This window comes from Aphidius gifuensis, linkage group LG2 (genome assembly GCF_014905175.1).
Source record: "Aphidius gifuensis isolate YNYX2018 linkage group LG2, ASM1490517v1, whole genome shotgun sequence".
Lineage (NCBI taxonomy): Eukaryota > Metazoa > Arthropoda > Insecta > Hymenoptera > Braconidae > Aphidius > Aphidius gifuensis.
In genome coordinates, this window is record NC_057789.1 from 1,646,482 (window position 1) to 1,662,436 (window position 15,955).

At 28.6% G+C, this 15,955-nt stretch overlaps 1 protein-coding gene and 1 long non-coding RNA gene across 3 annotated transcripts; one reads left to right on the top strand and one right to left on the bottom strand.

Annotated features, from left to right (window-relative positions):
- Nucleotides 1–7,900: 7,900 nt before the first annotated feature.
- On the bottom strand, nt 7,901–9,026 carry LOC122848223. The gene is made up of 5 exons (XR_006373448.1): nt 8,913–9,026; nt 8,641–8,838; nt 8,472–8,570; nt 8,129–8,398; nt 7,901–8,042 (listed from the first exon to the last, which is right to left on the bottom strand). It is a non-coding gene; the product is annotated as an uncharacterized LOC122848223 (long non-coding RNA).
- A 2,024-nt stretch (nt 9,027–11,050) lies between these two features.
- LOC122848224 (RNA-binding protein cabeza) lies at nt 11,051–15,903 on the top strand. Of its 2 annotated transcripts, none has more exons than XM_044146148.1 (8): nt 11,051–11,187; nt 11,471–11,872; nt 11,953–12,043; nt 13,458–13,489; nt 14,486–14,652; nt 14,717–15,084; nt 15,167–15,472; nt 15,590–15,903. In XM_044146148.1, exons 1-8 carry the CDS (start codon nt 11,175–11,177, stop codon nt 15,627–15,629), a joined length of 1,419 nt encoding a protein of 472 aa, XP_044002083.1. In that variant the 5' UTR covers nt 11,051–11,174; the 3' UTR covers nt 15,630–15,903. The 2 variants fall into 2 exon arrangements, with proteins under 2 accessions (XP_044002083.1, XP_044002084.1); XM_044146149.1 differs by having other exon boundaries at nt 13,461–13,489.
- Nucleotides 15,904–15,955: the final 52 nt, after the last annotated feature.

A 15,955-nucleotide genomic window follows, 5' to 3' on the forward strand; every position in this document is an offset into this window, starting at 1 on the left:
ATGTCAAAAAATTGTTATGGTACTTCAAGTCTCTGTACATCGTTATCTATTGCAGATAGACATGGGGTTGACTGAAGTTAATTATTGAAAATTCAATTCTAAACAATTTATAAAGAATTACTATTTTTGATTAATCTCTTAGATAATGAGTTATGAGTTAATTAAAATAAAGAAGATACATGTTTTGTGGAAACAATAAAAAATATTATAAGTTCGAATAAAAAATACTGCACAATTTAATAAATATTTTAATAAAAAAAAAAAATATAGTCAAGTCCCTCAAGGTGCACCCCAAGTGTTCCGTAGGATTTTTATTTTTTTTCTTGTTGTTTGATTTGTTTTTTCATTTTATTGTAAAATAAATGACTATTTTTTTTGTTTTGTTTTATTTTCTAATCTTGTTTATTTCTGTTTAATAAATAAAAAAATAAACGACCGAAAAATTTCAGAAAAATAACGTAAAGTCTACAGATGAAGCGTCATCGATTGAAACATTGCCGGAATCGATCTGTCAATATTTGAAATTGGGCCCTATCGAAAAACGGGAATATTAAATATAATATGGCCCAACAATTGAAAATAAATATGATGATTGCTTTTGGGAAAAAAAATGGAACCTAATGGGCTTCGTAGAAGCCAATTCGATTCATAACTTTTATTTTTATCGCGAAATAACAAAAAGTCACACGAAAAGTGAAAACATGAGTATCCTACGGAACACTAATAATAAAGAGATTCTCAAAAATTCTTATAATAATAATAATAATAATAAAATATTGAAAATTGAATAACCCTGGTAGAAATAATCTCTCCGGATTTTCTCCGGATTTCTCCGGATTTATCTGGATTTCTCCGGATTTTCTACGTAATTGAAACTTCCGGAGATATGTACGGAGTAATCTCCAGACTATTTCTATAATATCTCCGGATTTTTTCCGGAATTTTGACTTAAAAAAACAAACACAAAAAAATGGAAAAATCAATAAGAAAAAGTAGAAGTAAGAGTTTACATACGAAAAATAAAAAAGAAATTTTTTCCGAAAAAATCCGGAGAAAACCCGACAAAACTCCGGAATAATATCTCCGGAAGTCTCAATTGCGTAGAAAATCCGGAGAAATCCGGAGACGATCCGGAGAAAGTCAGGAGACAATCCGGAGAAATCTGGAGATAATCCGGAGAAAATCCGGAGAGATTATTTCTACCAGGGATATTTCATTACATCCCTGGTGGAAATAATGTCTCCGTAAAACTCCGGGAAATTCCGGAAATGCTCCGTAAAACTCCAGAAAGCTCCGTATCGCTCCGGAATTGGTCAATTAAAATCTTTTGGTCGTTTATTTTCATTGGTAACATGACAAAATAAATTTTACAAAATAAATCCGACAAAATAAATCCAGACAAAACAAACTTGGAGAAAATAAATCGCGATAAAATAAATCGCGTAAAAATAAATCGCGACAAAATGAATCGCGATAAAATAAATTTAAAAAAAATAAATCTGGACAAAATAAATTTGAAATAAGAAAATTGTTACATGAATGAGGGGGTGATTTTCGAGTCATGAGGGGGGGTTTGGGGGGGCGAAGCCCGGGCCGGAGGCCACCCAACTGTGAAAATATCTGCTGATTTATAATTTTAAAAGACAATTTTAATGAATTCTTGATAGAATTTTTTATTTTATTTATTTATTTATTTAATATTAAATAAATTTATTATGTCTAGATTTATTTTTTTTTCAATTTATTGGGTCGCGATTTATTTTGTCTCGATTTATTTTGTCGCGATTTATTTTTTCGTGATTTATTTTGGGCGGATTTATTATGTCGGATATATTATGTCAAATTTATTTTGTCGTGTAATCATTTTCTTTCATTATACACAGGAATTCGAGTATTTTGAAATTGCTACGGATTCTTCGTATATTTTTCCGAATTTTTTCGGATTGAGCCAATTCCGGAATAATCCGGAGTAATCCGGAGCAATTCGAGATAATCTGGAGTAATCCGAGGGAATTCCGGAGAAATATTCCGGAAAAGCATCGTGGTCAAGCGTGCCTTTTGAAGATCAAGTGGATAATAATTAAAACCCGTGGTGAATAGATCATTACCGAAATTTCAGGTATATTTTTTCTTACTATAGTACCGGTCCTTTTGAAAGTTCAATCAGAAAGAGACTGCAATCGACTGGCAGTCGCAAGGACCCAAGAAGTCCCAATGTAATTTTTATTTAACGAAGTGCGCATCTCTGCACGATATCTCCTCAGTCCTCAATCCTCAGGATCCTCAGTGCAAAATAGTTGTGAATTTCACCGTTGTCGAAGAGGCTAGACGATGAGGCCTCTGATTGGTCCCCATAGATAAAAGCTCAAACCTAGTCATACCTAGACAAGCAAAAAACGCGGCAATTTTTTTTTTTATTATTTATTAATAATCAAATAAGTAAAAAATTTCTCCGCGTAAAAGACACGTGGAGATAATTTCTCCGCGGTACAATTTTTTTTTTCACACGTTTCTCCACGTATTTTTATTGCGGAGAAATATTTCCGAACGTTTCTCCACCTAAGTCAATTCTGAGAAAATTCGTAAAAAATTTTGATACCTTTCTCCCTTTATTTCTCCGCATGGGTTAATTTGGGAGAAATTCGGAGTAATTGCGGAGAAATTTAGAAGATATCGCGGAGAAATATTTTCACTAGGGTGTTATTGTTTTAAAGTTGAATGTTTATACCACGTGTGTACTGGTCAGCATGGTCAGCACTAGAAAAGCGACGTCGGTTAACATCGGTTACCGTCGATGCTTAACGTCGTGAACTCGAGAGTCGGGAATCGCAATTTCATTTCTATCAATTCCTTTTGATGCTGTTCAGTGTTCACTCTGTAGCACACACGCGTAATAAACATTTATAGTTAAAATACAGTATTTAACAGTCAAACGTAAGAATCTTTCTGTTATTCTAAATATCACTTATTGAAAAATATTAAGATTTTTTTATTATACGTGAGTTCAAAATGTTGGGTGAATTGGAAGTGGACAAAATCTTTAAAAGAAATTGTGAGAATACAAGTCAAATTTATACACAGTCAAACAAAAAACGTCAAAAGGTTCGTATATTTTATAATATAGTAAATTGAATATTACATTATTGTATAAATATAAATCTATTATTTATTTTTTTTAGATATATCCTCAGCATTATGATCATTCCTATGCCAAAAAAAAAATAATAATTGACTTTTTTAATGATGATTGCCTGAGTGAAATATTTATGTATCTTTCAATATTTGAAAGACCAAAAATTGCACAAGGTATGATAAATAACATATTGTTTATTTAAAAAAAAAAAAAAAATTATTTAGTAATTATCATAATTAATATTATATTATAATAAATTTGTAATTAATTTTTTTTTCAGTATGCAAAAACTGGAATAGAGTTGTTCAATCTTATTGTTTTAAAGTAAACAAACTGGTACTATCTCATTGGGAATATGATCGTCCTCGAAACGCTTTAGAGAAATTCAAAACAAATGAGAAAAAATTAAGTTTCTTGAGATCACTTCTTGATAAATGTTGCAGTTATTTAACAGAATTAGACTTGGTAGCTTATAATAATTCTAACATATTACCTTTTGTTAATAAATCTTGTCCAAACCTTGTGAAACTTCGACTAAGATTGAAATATCTTTTTGATGCTAAAGAATTAGAGAATGCATTTTCACGTTTGTCTAAACTAAGAGTATTAAAAATTATATTTCAATGTACTCCTAAAATACCTAGGACTTTAATTTTGTCATTGAAAAACGTTGCCAATACTTTAAATGAACTCACTCTGTCAAGTCAAAGCAAAGGCACACTTACATTAAGTCAATTCTCAAATTCATTCTTGGCTGTAAGTTGAACTATTTATATCTATTGCAATTAAAAAATAATATTTACACTCTTTACATTTAATTATAAATAATTTATTTTACAGGTAATTCCTCAACTAAAAGCCCTGAAAATAATTGAAATTGGTGGTATATGGGTTACCAGCTGTATAGCTGATGCTATCGTTGGTGCTAAATTAAAATTTCATCAATGGCAGTATATTCATGAAAGTTTAGGTATTAAGCTTGTGGATATCACAAGCCTTAATTTACGCAAGAATGGGAAACTTACAGATGGTATGTTGTATAATATTGCCAATAGCATGAAATTTTTAAATTATTTAAATGGAAATGGTTCATTGGTAACTGATGTTGGTATACAAGCAATTACAAAGATGAAACATTTAAAACGTCTTTATTTACCTGGCAAAAGTAACATCACTGATTCTTCATTGAAATTTCTCAAAGGGCTGGAAATATTGGAACTACCAGACAGTTATAAAATAACTAACAATTCCATTGAAAAAATTCTTAAAAATTCACCATCTATGAAAAAGTTGCGGTTTAAACATACAAGTGTAACTCCTGAATTTATAAAAACAGCAGAGGAATTATCAATAAAACGTAAAATATTATTGAAATTATATGTTCGTTTTTCTAATTGTTGTGTGGGTCGAACTAAAACGAAATATTTGCTCGTTCGTTGTCTCTGCTGTGCGACACATTTGAGGTATAATTAAAAATTATAAAATATATTATTTATTTAAATAAAAAAAACAAACAAAAGCTAAAAAAATTATGTAATTAATATTTTATTACAGCAAAATAAAAAAAAAAACCTAAAATGTCTTAGTCAGATTATGAATATAAATAGATGACGCATGCTGATAATATTATTATTATTTTTTTCATCTTTTATTCAAAAATTTTTTTAAAAAAAGAAAAAATTTTTTTTTAAATAAGATTAGAAAAATAATATTAATATATTCCCGTAAAATAATTCTTTTACAAAATTTCATATAATTTAAATTTAAAAATAAAATATTTTCTATCTCGTTAATTTATCTAACAACCGGTAAAGTAGAAATATTTACAAAACCAAAATTTTTGTATACAAAAGATACAAAATTAAAAAATATTTACATATTTATAATTTCATTGTGTATACACGCTCTTAGAAAAATATATCAGAAATACTAGTAAGTACACTATAATTCTCTATGATAATTTCTATAAAAAAAAAATCGAATCAAAATCATCATTAGTATCTACTTATGATACCGGCTGAAAAATCACAGCCCGATCTTATCTGCTTCTCTTATTATCCCATCCAATAAAATAATAATTATAAAACAATAAAAAATATAAATATTTATAAATATATATACTAAAAAACCTCATGATAATTAAAATAATTATTAATATTAATTTATGTAAATTGTCATTCATTGGTCGCATGCAGTTGCATGTGTTGGTGTATCACTTTCCATAGGTTGATCCACTGATGACATTATTATTTCAGTTTGTGTGCTTTTTTAAAGTGCAATTATTGATTTTTCATTACTTTGCATCACTTGATGATTCTGGATGATTCACCCTCTGATAAATTTTTTGCAGCTTCCTAAACACAATAAATTAAAAATATATATTAAACTTATTTAGTTAATTTTTAATAATATAAATACCTACAGCACTTCTTATTTTAGTATGTGTTTTAACGTGTTTTGTAAGATGATCTAATCTCAAGAAAATTTTTAGTACATTCAGGACATGAAAACCTTTTTTCACCAGTATGAATTCTTCTGTGTCTTTGTAATTCATCTGATCTTGTAAATTTCTTACCACAAAAAATCCAACTACATACAAATGTACGTTCACCAGTATACCATCTTAAATGTGCTCTTAAATGGCTTGTTTTACCATAAACTTTATTACAACCAGGTATATGACAAATATGTTGTCTTTTATGTGTCATATCTCTTGTTCTTTCACCATCACTACAATTTGGACAATTACATGCGTCTATGTTGTTTTGTTTCTCCCTCATTTGTAACAATACTTGGTGTTGGTGTTATTGTACGTGGTAATTGAAATTGGTGCTTCTGTTGTTGTTGTTGTTGTTGTTGTTGTTGTTGTTGTTGTTGTTGTTGTTGTTGTTGTTGTTGCTGTAATTGTGGTGATTGTACATGTGGTTGTTGTAATAGCACCATTTGATTGTATTGTTTGTAGTATTTGACATTTTGGTGGATCAGATGAATCAATTGTTGTTAATTGTGCACCATTTGTTTACTACTGTTAATTTGTCAATGCTGATGGTGATATTAATGTTAATTGTCGTCCTCCTGCACCAGTTATTGTTATTTGTTGCATTGCCTGCTGTTGTTGTTGTTGCTGCTGGTATATGTATTACTTGTCCATTTGTTAATTGACTTGCATCAATACTTGTAAATTTAATATCACCATTATCAACACTGCCATCATTTGGTCTTGTTAATGTTGATAATTCAATTTTTTGTCCATCTTTTGTTGTTATTACATTTGTATAATTTGTACTAACAGCTCTACCAATCAGATCAATGCCAACAACTTAAACGTTATTTGGTGGTACTTGATGCTGGTGCTGATACTGCAGCTTGAGCTTGAGCTTGTTGTTGGGCTTGTTGATATTGTTGTTGAATTACTTGCTGTACAACTTGTTGTACTTGTTGTTGTTTTTAAGCTTGGGTTTGTTGTTGTTGAACTGTTTGAACAACTTGATGCTGTGTTTGATGTTAAGCTTGTTGAGCAACTTGATGTTCAAGTTTAAATGGGTTTGTATTGTCATTGGCACACTATAACTCAATTGTTGTTGTTGTTTATGTTACTGTGCCTGTTGTTGTTGTTGACCTTATTGTTGTACTTGTCCATGTTAATTATTTTGTTGAGCTTGTTGGGCTTGTTGTTGTTGATGTTGTTGTATTGCTTGAGCCTGGCTTGCAGTTAATTGTGTACCCTAAATTATATACAAACAAATTAATAAATAAATATATCAAATAATAAAATAAATAATTATTTACTTGATTATTAACTTGTAAAAATTGTTGTGGCAGTGCTTGAACTGAAATAGTTTGTTATCATCATCATCATCATCATCATCATCATCATCATCATCATTGAGTTATCTACAAGCATCAAGTAAATTAAATCGTGATAAAATACAACCAATTCCAATGAGTTCTATTGATGATGATAATAATGTAAATGATGAAGACCATAAAAATGATAAAATGATTGATTTAAGGCCAGGAATAACTGAAAATGAAATATGGGAATTATTGAGTATTGCTAGTCCAAGACCACAGCTGGACAATGATTAAATATAATTGTTTTTAGATAAAATTAATTTAATGATTTTAAAATTAAATTTTTTGAATAAATTTTAAAATAATATTTAATTAATTATTCATAATTGGAGATTAATTCGTAAACAATAATATTAAATTTAGATCATCAAAATAGATCTACATCAACCATTATCATAATATCAACTGGTGATGATGATGATGACAATTGTCAAAATAATAACAATACATAAACTGTCTATAATTGGAGATTAATTCGTAAACAATAATATTAAATTTAGATCATCAAAATAATTCTATATGGCTGCTATTGAAAAAGTTAAGATCATTGTTGTTGGAGATTCTGGTAAAATATAAATGACGTGGACTACTTTAATAATAAATAATTATAAATATTTACTTTCTATTCAAACAATACTTCAACTATTTTGTAATTATTGTTGTTATTTTTTTAAATTGTTTACACGTGTTGGTAAAACATCATTGACCCATTTGATATGTGATAATCAATTAATGAATAATCCATCATGGACAGTTGGTTGTTGTTAGAAGCTTAAACTTTTTTTAGAAGAATTTTTATTATTTATTTTTTCAACACTTTTTCCATAACCTTGACCATGTTTTTTCATTTTTTTATTTTTATCATTTGTTCTATCAGTATCATCTTTATCATTATCTGTATTTTTATTTTTCATTGGTCTATCAAATGCTTTAGGATCATTTTTAGTCTTCATGGACAAAAGTAATTTATTTGTTTTTTTTGATAGTTGTTGTCATTTAGCTTTTTAGCACAATTAAGACAAATTTTTTTTGGTAATTCATCTGTCGATAAAATCTAAAAATAAAAAAATAAAAAAACAAAATTATTAGATTATTATGTCGAGTTAATATTATTTAATTATATAAATGTTTTATTCTCACCTCCACTGGAATACATGATGATATTTTTTCATCAATATGTTGCTTTTTATCATCAGTTAAATCATTTACAAAAATTGTTCGACCAGTTAATGTTACATTCCCACATATTCTACAATAATTATCAAATTATGATGATCAAAATTATAAATAAAAAAGTTGATAATTACAGGTCCAGGATGTAAACGAAACCCTGAAAGTTGCATTCCAGTTAATAGCAATAATTATTCTTTTCCTCTAATTGGTGGTTTATCAATAACAGATCTCAAAAAACTAAAAGAAAAAAATGAATAAAAAATATAATAAATTATTTACCTAAACAATATTAAAACAAATAAAAAATTACCAATTGCTTCTATTAATTTTTTACCACTGAATTTACTGTATGAATGTTCAAGACCATAGTAGGCCATCAAGTTGGTTGCTCCAGTCAATTCACTTTCACCTGTTAATTATTATTTATTATTAATTGAATTTATATATTTATCTTTAGATGATGATGATGAATAACTTACCAGGTGGTTCTTTCATTAAATAAAATAGTCCAGAATGTACAATTGATGGATTTTTACTAGTTGAATCTTATCAACAATTAATGCATTTTCAATTGCATAAAAACCACGTGTAACGTGACATGCTAATTGTTTCAAACTACTAGGTACTTCTGTTAGAATCTTCTCTTCAGAACTCATGACAATAATTTAATATCAAATCTAAAATTAAAATTACAAATTATTGATTTATTTATTTATATTTTTTATCAACAAAATATATTATACACACTTACTTTAACCTCAAAAAATATATAATAATTACGCTATTTGTTTGTCAATAAATTGCATAGTATTTAAATAGAATGTAAACACAGCAGTAAAAAAATTAATTAAAGGTTAGGTTAAATTCTAAAACCGGTAGTGGGTAAATTCTCAGTCTGCTAGAATTTACTTGTGAGAGTTGTGAGTATCGTGAATTTAGTTATTTTTTTTAAAGAAAAATTACAATAAAATTATGTAAATTTTATGGCTTAGTATTGTATATAGTCAGTGTACCTTTCGGACAATTTTTTTTAAAGTTGATTATCCGCTGAAAAATATAAAAATCAAATTAAACACATAAATTTCGATGAGGTCAATTAAAAAATACTCGATACTAGCTGTACTATGATCAATTTTCCACATAGATCCAGCCAGTAGCGAGTCTTTCGTAATATGATGATGCAAAATACGTGTGGATAAAGAAAACAAAAAATAAACAAACATAAAATCAACACAAATAAATAAATAAATAAACAAAAATTAAAATGACCCGCCTGATGAGTGATGAGTAATGATAGCCAAAGTGGAAGGTATTGTTCGTACTATATGACTCAATTTATATTGTACGAAAAATAAACTTCCACTCGGACTATCTTGATTAAATGCTGAAAATAAAAAAAATAATATTAAACACAATTAAACGAAAATGAAAATGACCAGCCTGATGATAAATGATAGTCAAAATGGAAGGTATTTTTCGTACTATATGTCTATTACTTTATATTGTACGAAAAATAAACTTCCACTCGGATTATCTTGATTAAATGCTGAAAATAAAACAAATTAAAATGACCAATCTGTTGATAAATGATAGTCAAAATGGAAGGTATTTTTCGTACTATATGACTCAATTTATATTGAACGAAAAAATACTCTTCCACTCAGACTACCTTGATTAAATACTGAAAATAAAAAAAAATTAAAATGACCAATCTGTTGATAAATGATAGTCAAAATGGAAGGTATTTTTCGTACTATTTAACTTAATTTATATTGAACGAAAAAATACTCTTCCACTCAGACTACCTTGATGAAATACTGAAAATAAAAAAAAAATTAAAATGATCAATCTGTTGATAAATGATAGTCAAAATGGAAGGTATTTTTCGTACTATATAACTTAATTTATATTGAACGAAAAAATACTCTTCCATTCGGACTACCTTGATTAAATACTGAAAATAAAAAAAATAATATTAAACAAAATAAAAAATTACCAATGTGATGATTAATAGTAGCCAAAATGGAAGGTATTTTTCGTACTATATGACTTAATTTATATTGAACGAAAAATACTCTTCCACTTGGACTATCTTGATTAAATACTGAAAAAAAAAAAAATTAAATTAAACACAATATTAAACTAAAATTAAAATGATGAACCTGATGCAATAAATAAAAGCCACACACGTTTTCAATATGGCGGTGCCCTTGTGGGACCAATTATGGGACCAAAATGGCAAAGGCGCTTGCAAGAAACCGGAAAAGCATCGTAGTCAAGCGTGCCTTTTAAAGATCAAGTGGATAATAATTAAAACCCGTGGCGAATCGATCATTACCGAAATTTCAGGTATATTTTTTCTCACAATAGTACCGGTCCTTTTGAAAGTTCAATCAGAAAGAGACTGCAATCGACTGGCAGTCGCAAGGACCCAAGAAGTCCCAATGTAATTTTTATTTAACGAAGTGCGCATCTCTGCACGATATTTCCTCAGTCCTCAATCCTCAGGATCCTCAGTGCAAAATAGTTGCGAATTTCACCGTTGTCGAAAAAGCTAGACGATAAGGCCCGATGAGGCCCCTGATTGGTCCCCATAGATAAGAACTCAAACCTAGTCAAACCTAGACAAGAAAATAACGCGGCAATTTTTTTTTTATTATTTATAAATAATCAAATAAATAAATCAACAAATTAAACAATAATTATTTTTGATAAAAATTACGTACAGTAGATTTTTTTTTCAAACAAAAATAAATTTTCAAATTTTTTATATAAAAAAAAATATATATGTATATATTCTAAAGTTCTAAAATGCAACGCAGCGAAGCGCTTGTTTCTAAATAATAAAAAAAAAAAAAAAATATATTGTTTGTAGTGGTGTGTGTCCAGTGTCCGTGAGGGTGCATGCATCAGTGTTGTCACCGGAGAAACAATTTACTCCGCCATTACGTGGATTTTGTATTTTATTATAAAAATATAAACAATTGTATATTAATTACAAACAATAATCAACATGTCAGATAGCCGTAAGTTCAATAAATTAATACTCATATAATTTAACAATTAATTAACAATAAGTGTACAATAATTTAATTCAAACAATTAGCGTCATATTTTTCATATAACCGATCAATAGCTTTTATCCCTCCATTTTTTTTTTTTTAGCCTATAAAATTGTTATTTTTGTCTGAAAAAAAAACACCCCAAGTTTAAATAATCATATGCAAACAATAAAAACATAAACAAATGACAACAGCAATAATGATGATGATGTTTAAATAATATTTTAATTTAATTTATATTATTTAGAGTATTCTGGGTATCAGCAGCAGGCGTACAGTCAGTACAGCCAGCCGCCTCCTTCATCTGGTCAGGATACATCGTATCCACCTCCAGCATCATCTGGAGGTGGTAGTCAGTATAGTCAATACAGTCAACCACCACCACCAAATTCAAGCAGTAATTATGGTAGTTATAATAATAATTATGGTAACTCAGGAACCCAAGATTACAATCAATCATCAAGTTATGGACAAAGTGGCTATGGAGGTAATTCTGGTAGCCAAAGCTCTGGAGGAAGTGGTGGTGGCGGTGGAAGTAGTGATCGTAATAGTAGCTACAATAATAGCTATGGTGGGGGTGGTGATGGAGGAGGAAGAAGCCAAGGTAGCAGTGGTGGATACAGCCGTGGAAGTTCTGGAGGATATGGAGGCAAATAATTATTTTATTAAATAATTTTTTAATCAATTATCATTAACACAAAATGTACTAATGATTATTTTGTAATTCAGGAAGTGGTGGAGGAAGCAGTGGAGGTCGCTACAATGATCGTGGAAGCAGTGGATACGGTGATCGATCCAGTAGTGGTGGTGGAGGATATAAGTAAGTTACTCATTTATTTAAATAACATATATATTTAAAAAAAAAATATCATCTACGTTGGCTTCGTAAAATTCCACAAATAACAATTAAAAATGTCAAATGACATTGATGAACAACACAAGTTAATCATGTGTTGTTGACAAATATTTATCAGCTGATAAATCATGTATGATTTTTAAAAATAATGGTTTAATCAATGATTAATCTCGACGATTAATATAAACAATTGATTCATAATAATTTAATTGTTTAATATGCCAATTTGGCATTAATGTGTTTGAAGTGTGCCTACAGGTTTTAATCACAAAGGTATTATCTGGTTTTTGTTAATATAAAAACAAACTAAAAATAATAATAATTGAAAATTTAAAAACAAAAGGTAATCAAAGGTAATTTATCAGGTTTTTATATGACAATTTTAATTAATAATTGTTATCAAAATGTGTTATAAAATTATCGTTGGTATATATTTTTATGATAATTTATTTATTTGGTTAATTGTTGAGGATAGTTTATAATGATTATTTTAAAATAATATCATTTTAGCAGTATTTTATTTTTAATTATTTAATTATTTTTTTCAATGCTGAGTTTATAAAACGTACAGCCAAATGGCTTTGTCTCAGGACATCAAAATTATTAGCTATTTAATTGTTTAATCAATGATTTATTATTATTTTTAATTCATAACTAATGACTCTGTTAATTTGTTGGATCAATCAACTTTATACTTTCACATATAAATTCTTTAAATTTCTTTTTTAAATTAAATAATTAATATTTTTCAAAATTTTTCTTTAATTCATAGCAAATGATTTCTTTTTTTCTATCTATAAGTGTGTTGTTATATTTTTTATGTTATGTAGAAAATTAATATTAATATAATATAATAATAATAATGAAAAAGTTAGTAACAAGGCCATTACAAAAACTGTGTCCATATTAAATACACAAAAACATGTTTGGTATTGATTCTGGGCAGCTCAATCACACACAAAAAAAAATGAAAAAAAAAATAAATTATCAATCAAAAAAATAATAATAAAACAACAACAACAACAACAAAAACAACATGAATAAATTAACAAACAATTTATCAAGACAATTAATGTTTAAAATCATAGTTTTTTTGATGACAATTTCGAATAAATTCCAGACTGTTTGACTTACTGACTGACAATTGAAAAAAAAAATATAAATTCTTGTTAATTTGAATGATAACTAATTGGGTTATCATTGCTATGTTGAATCATGTGATGACAAATGACAAAAGACATTTAGACAGTAGGTAAACATCAAGAAGGATAATATGTGTGTTGGTGGGCAAGTCAACATAGGCCAATTCATCGATTGATTGATCAGTCTGTTCCCCTATGAGTGTCGTCTCATTGGTATATCTGCTTCTGTGTTTTAGCAGTGGCGGTGGCCGTGGTGGTTATAACAAAGGTAAATGCACCAGATCGTACTGTACTGATCTGGTGCTTATTAACGCATTCACTATAATTTTATTTAAAAAAAAAAATATACAACAAACAATTATTAATAAATACTCGGTTACTTTTATAATATGAAAGGGCTGCCCCCCACGATATACAAATTAACAATCATTTTTTTACTCTTTAAATCAACATGGTTATATTATTTAAATAAATTAATTATTTAATTATAAGATAGGCATATTTTAGACGTCCAATTTGTTTCCCCAAATATGTGGTAAAGGTAAATAATTTACATGTCAACAACGACAAACAACAAAAGGTTATTAATTTTTGGTAATTTTTTTTATTTAATATAATTGCAGCCCTTTTATATGTTAAGTTGAAACCTTGTGTTCCCTTTAAATATTAACGTCGTGTTTTTTATTGAAAAGTATTTGAAAAAAAAAAAATAATAAAAACATGTGTAAAGATAAATAGACATTTAGGCAGGCGGTGTAAATATATAAAAAAAAGTTTATAAATAATTACTCTCATGGATAAAATTGAGAACAAATTATTTTGGTATTTTAAATTTAAAAAAAAAAAAATGAAATTAATTTAATAAGGTAATTAGGATGTCAACTTGACCCAATGAAGAGTAACGATGATACAATGAAAATATTATTCAAAAAAAAAAATTTTAAATGAAAAAAATTAATTATTATCATCACTGGTTTTATTTTTATGGTCTCTCATTTAATGAGATAATTATATATTTATGAAAAGAGAAAAAAAAATATATATGTGTGCTAAAATAATTTACAACAATAGTAAATTAATTATAAAAAAAAAATTCGGGGAAAAATAATAATAATTGTTTTTTAAAAAAAAATTAAATTCACTCGTTTTTTATAAAGTCAAATTATTTTTTTTTTTTACATAATTGAGTATTATTTTTTAAAAGATAAATAAAATTGTGTTATATTATTATTGTTTGATAAATCTAACTGTGAATGCGTTGCAGGGGGCTATGGTGATCGCAATGGAGGAGGTGGTGGTGGTGGTGGCAGCAGCAACACCAACAGTGATGGCATGTACGTACAAGAAGACACAATTTTCGTATCTGGAATGGATCCATCAATATCAGAAGAAGAAATATGTTCGCATTTTGGTGCAATTGGTATCATAAAGGTACGAAAAATAATTAAATTTAATAATTATATGAATACTAATTGGAATTTTATTAATAATACAGACTGATAAACGAACAAATAAGCCAAAAATTTGGATTTACAATGATAAAAATACTGGCAAGCCAAAAGGTGAAGCAACAGTAACTTATGATGATCAAAATGCAGCACGTTCAGCAATTCAATGGTTTGATGGAAAAGATTTTAAGGGTTCAAAAATTAAAGTACAAATTGCACAACGTAATTGGCAAGGACGTAGTAGTACTGGAGGAAGTGGAGGTGGAGGTGGTGGTGGTGGTTCAAGAGGAGGTAGTGGTTCACGTGGTGGTAGTCGTGGTGGATTTGGTGGTAGCCGAGGTGGTGATCGTGATGATGATCGTGGTGGTGGTGGTCGTGATGGAGGTAACAGTGGAGGACGTGGTGGTGACTGGAGGTAATTTAAATTATTATTTAACAGCTAAACTATTAGCTTATTCTTGTTGATGATATTTTTCATTAATATTGTTTTTTTTTAGATGTCCAAATGCTGATTGTGGTAATACAAATTTTGCCTGGCGTGATGAATGCAATTTGTGCAAAAGTCAAAAACCTGAAGGAGCTGGTGGAAGCTCAGGTGGACGTGGTGGTGGTGGTGGTGGACGTGGAGGTGGTAGTGATCGTGGTGGACGAGGTGGTGGATTTAGAAATGACAGGGGTGGACGTGGTGATTCAAGAGGAGGATCAAGAGGAGGTGGTGGTTTTCGTGGAGGAGATCGCGGTGGTGGTGGCGGTGGTGGCCGAGGAGGCGGTAATCGATCAATGCGAGGAGGAGGAGGCGGCGGGTTAGTTTATTAACTTCTACACAAAAAAAAAAAGCTACAAAAAAAAAAAGAAGAAGCTGAATTTTATGTTTTTATTTATCATTTATCATTTTTTTCGTTTTGGTTTTTTTTTTACAGACGAGGCGACAGGGACCGAGACCGTCAACGACCCTATTAATTTTAATAAATATTCCTCGAGGCAGTCACTGCGTTTAACTTCTTCTTTTCTTTTTTTAATTACCTAAAATTATCATTATATAATGTCATTGCGTTTGTGGTCTCCAAATTAAATTGTCCCCCCTCGCTGAGAATGTGTACATTTCCTATCAATTTTTTATTTGTTTTTTTTTTTTTTTTTTTTTTATTATCAGTAACAGTAAATATTGTGTCACACCAATATTGTAAATGAATAGCAATTTTTCATTGTCATTTTTTAAATAATTTTTGTCACATTTAAAATGAAACAATAACAACTATTGAATGCATGAATTGATTGATAGTTAA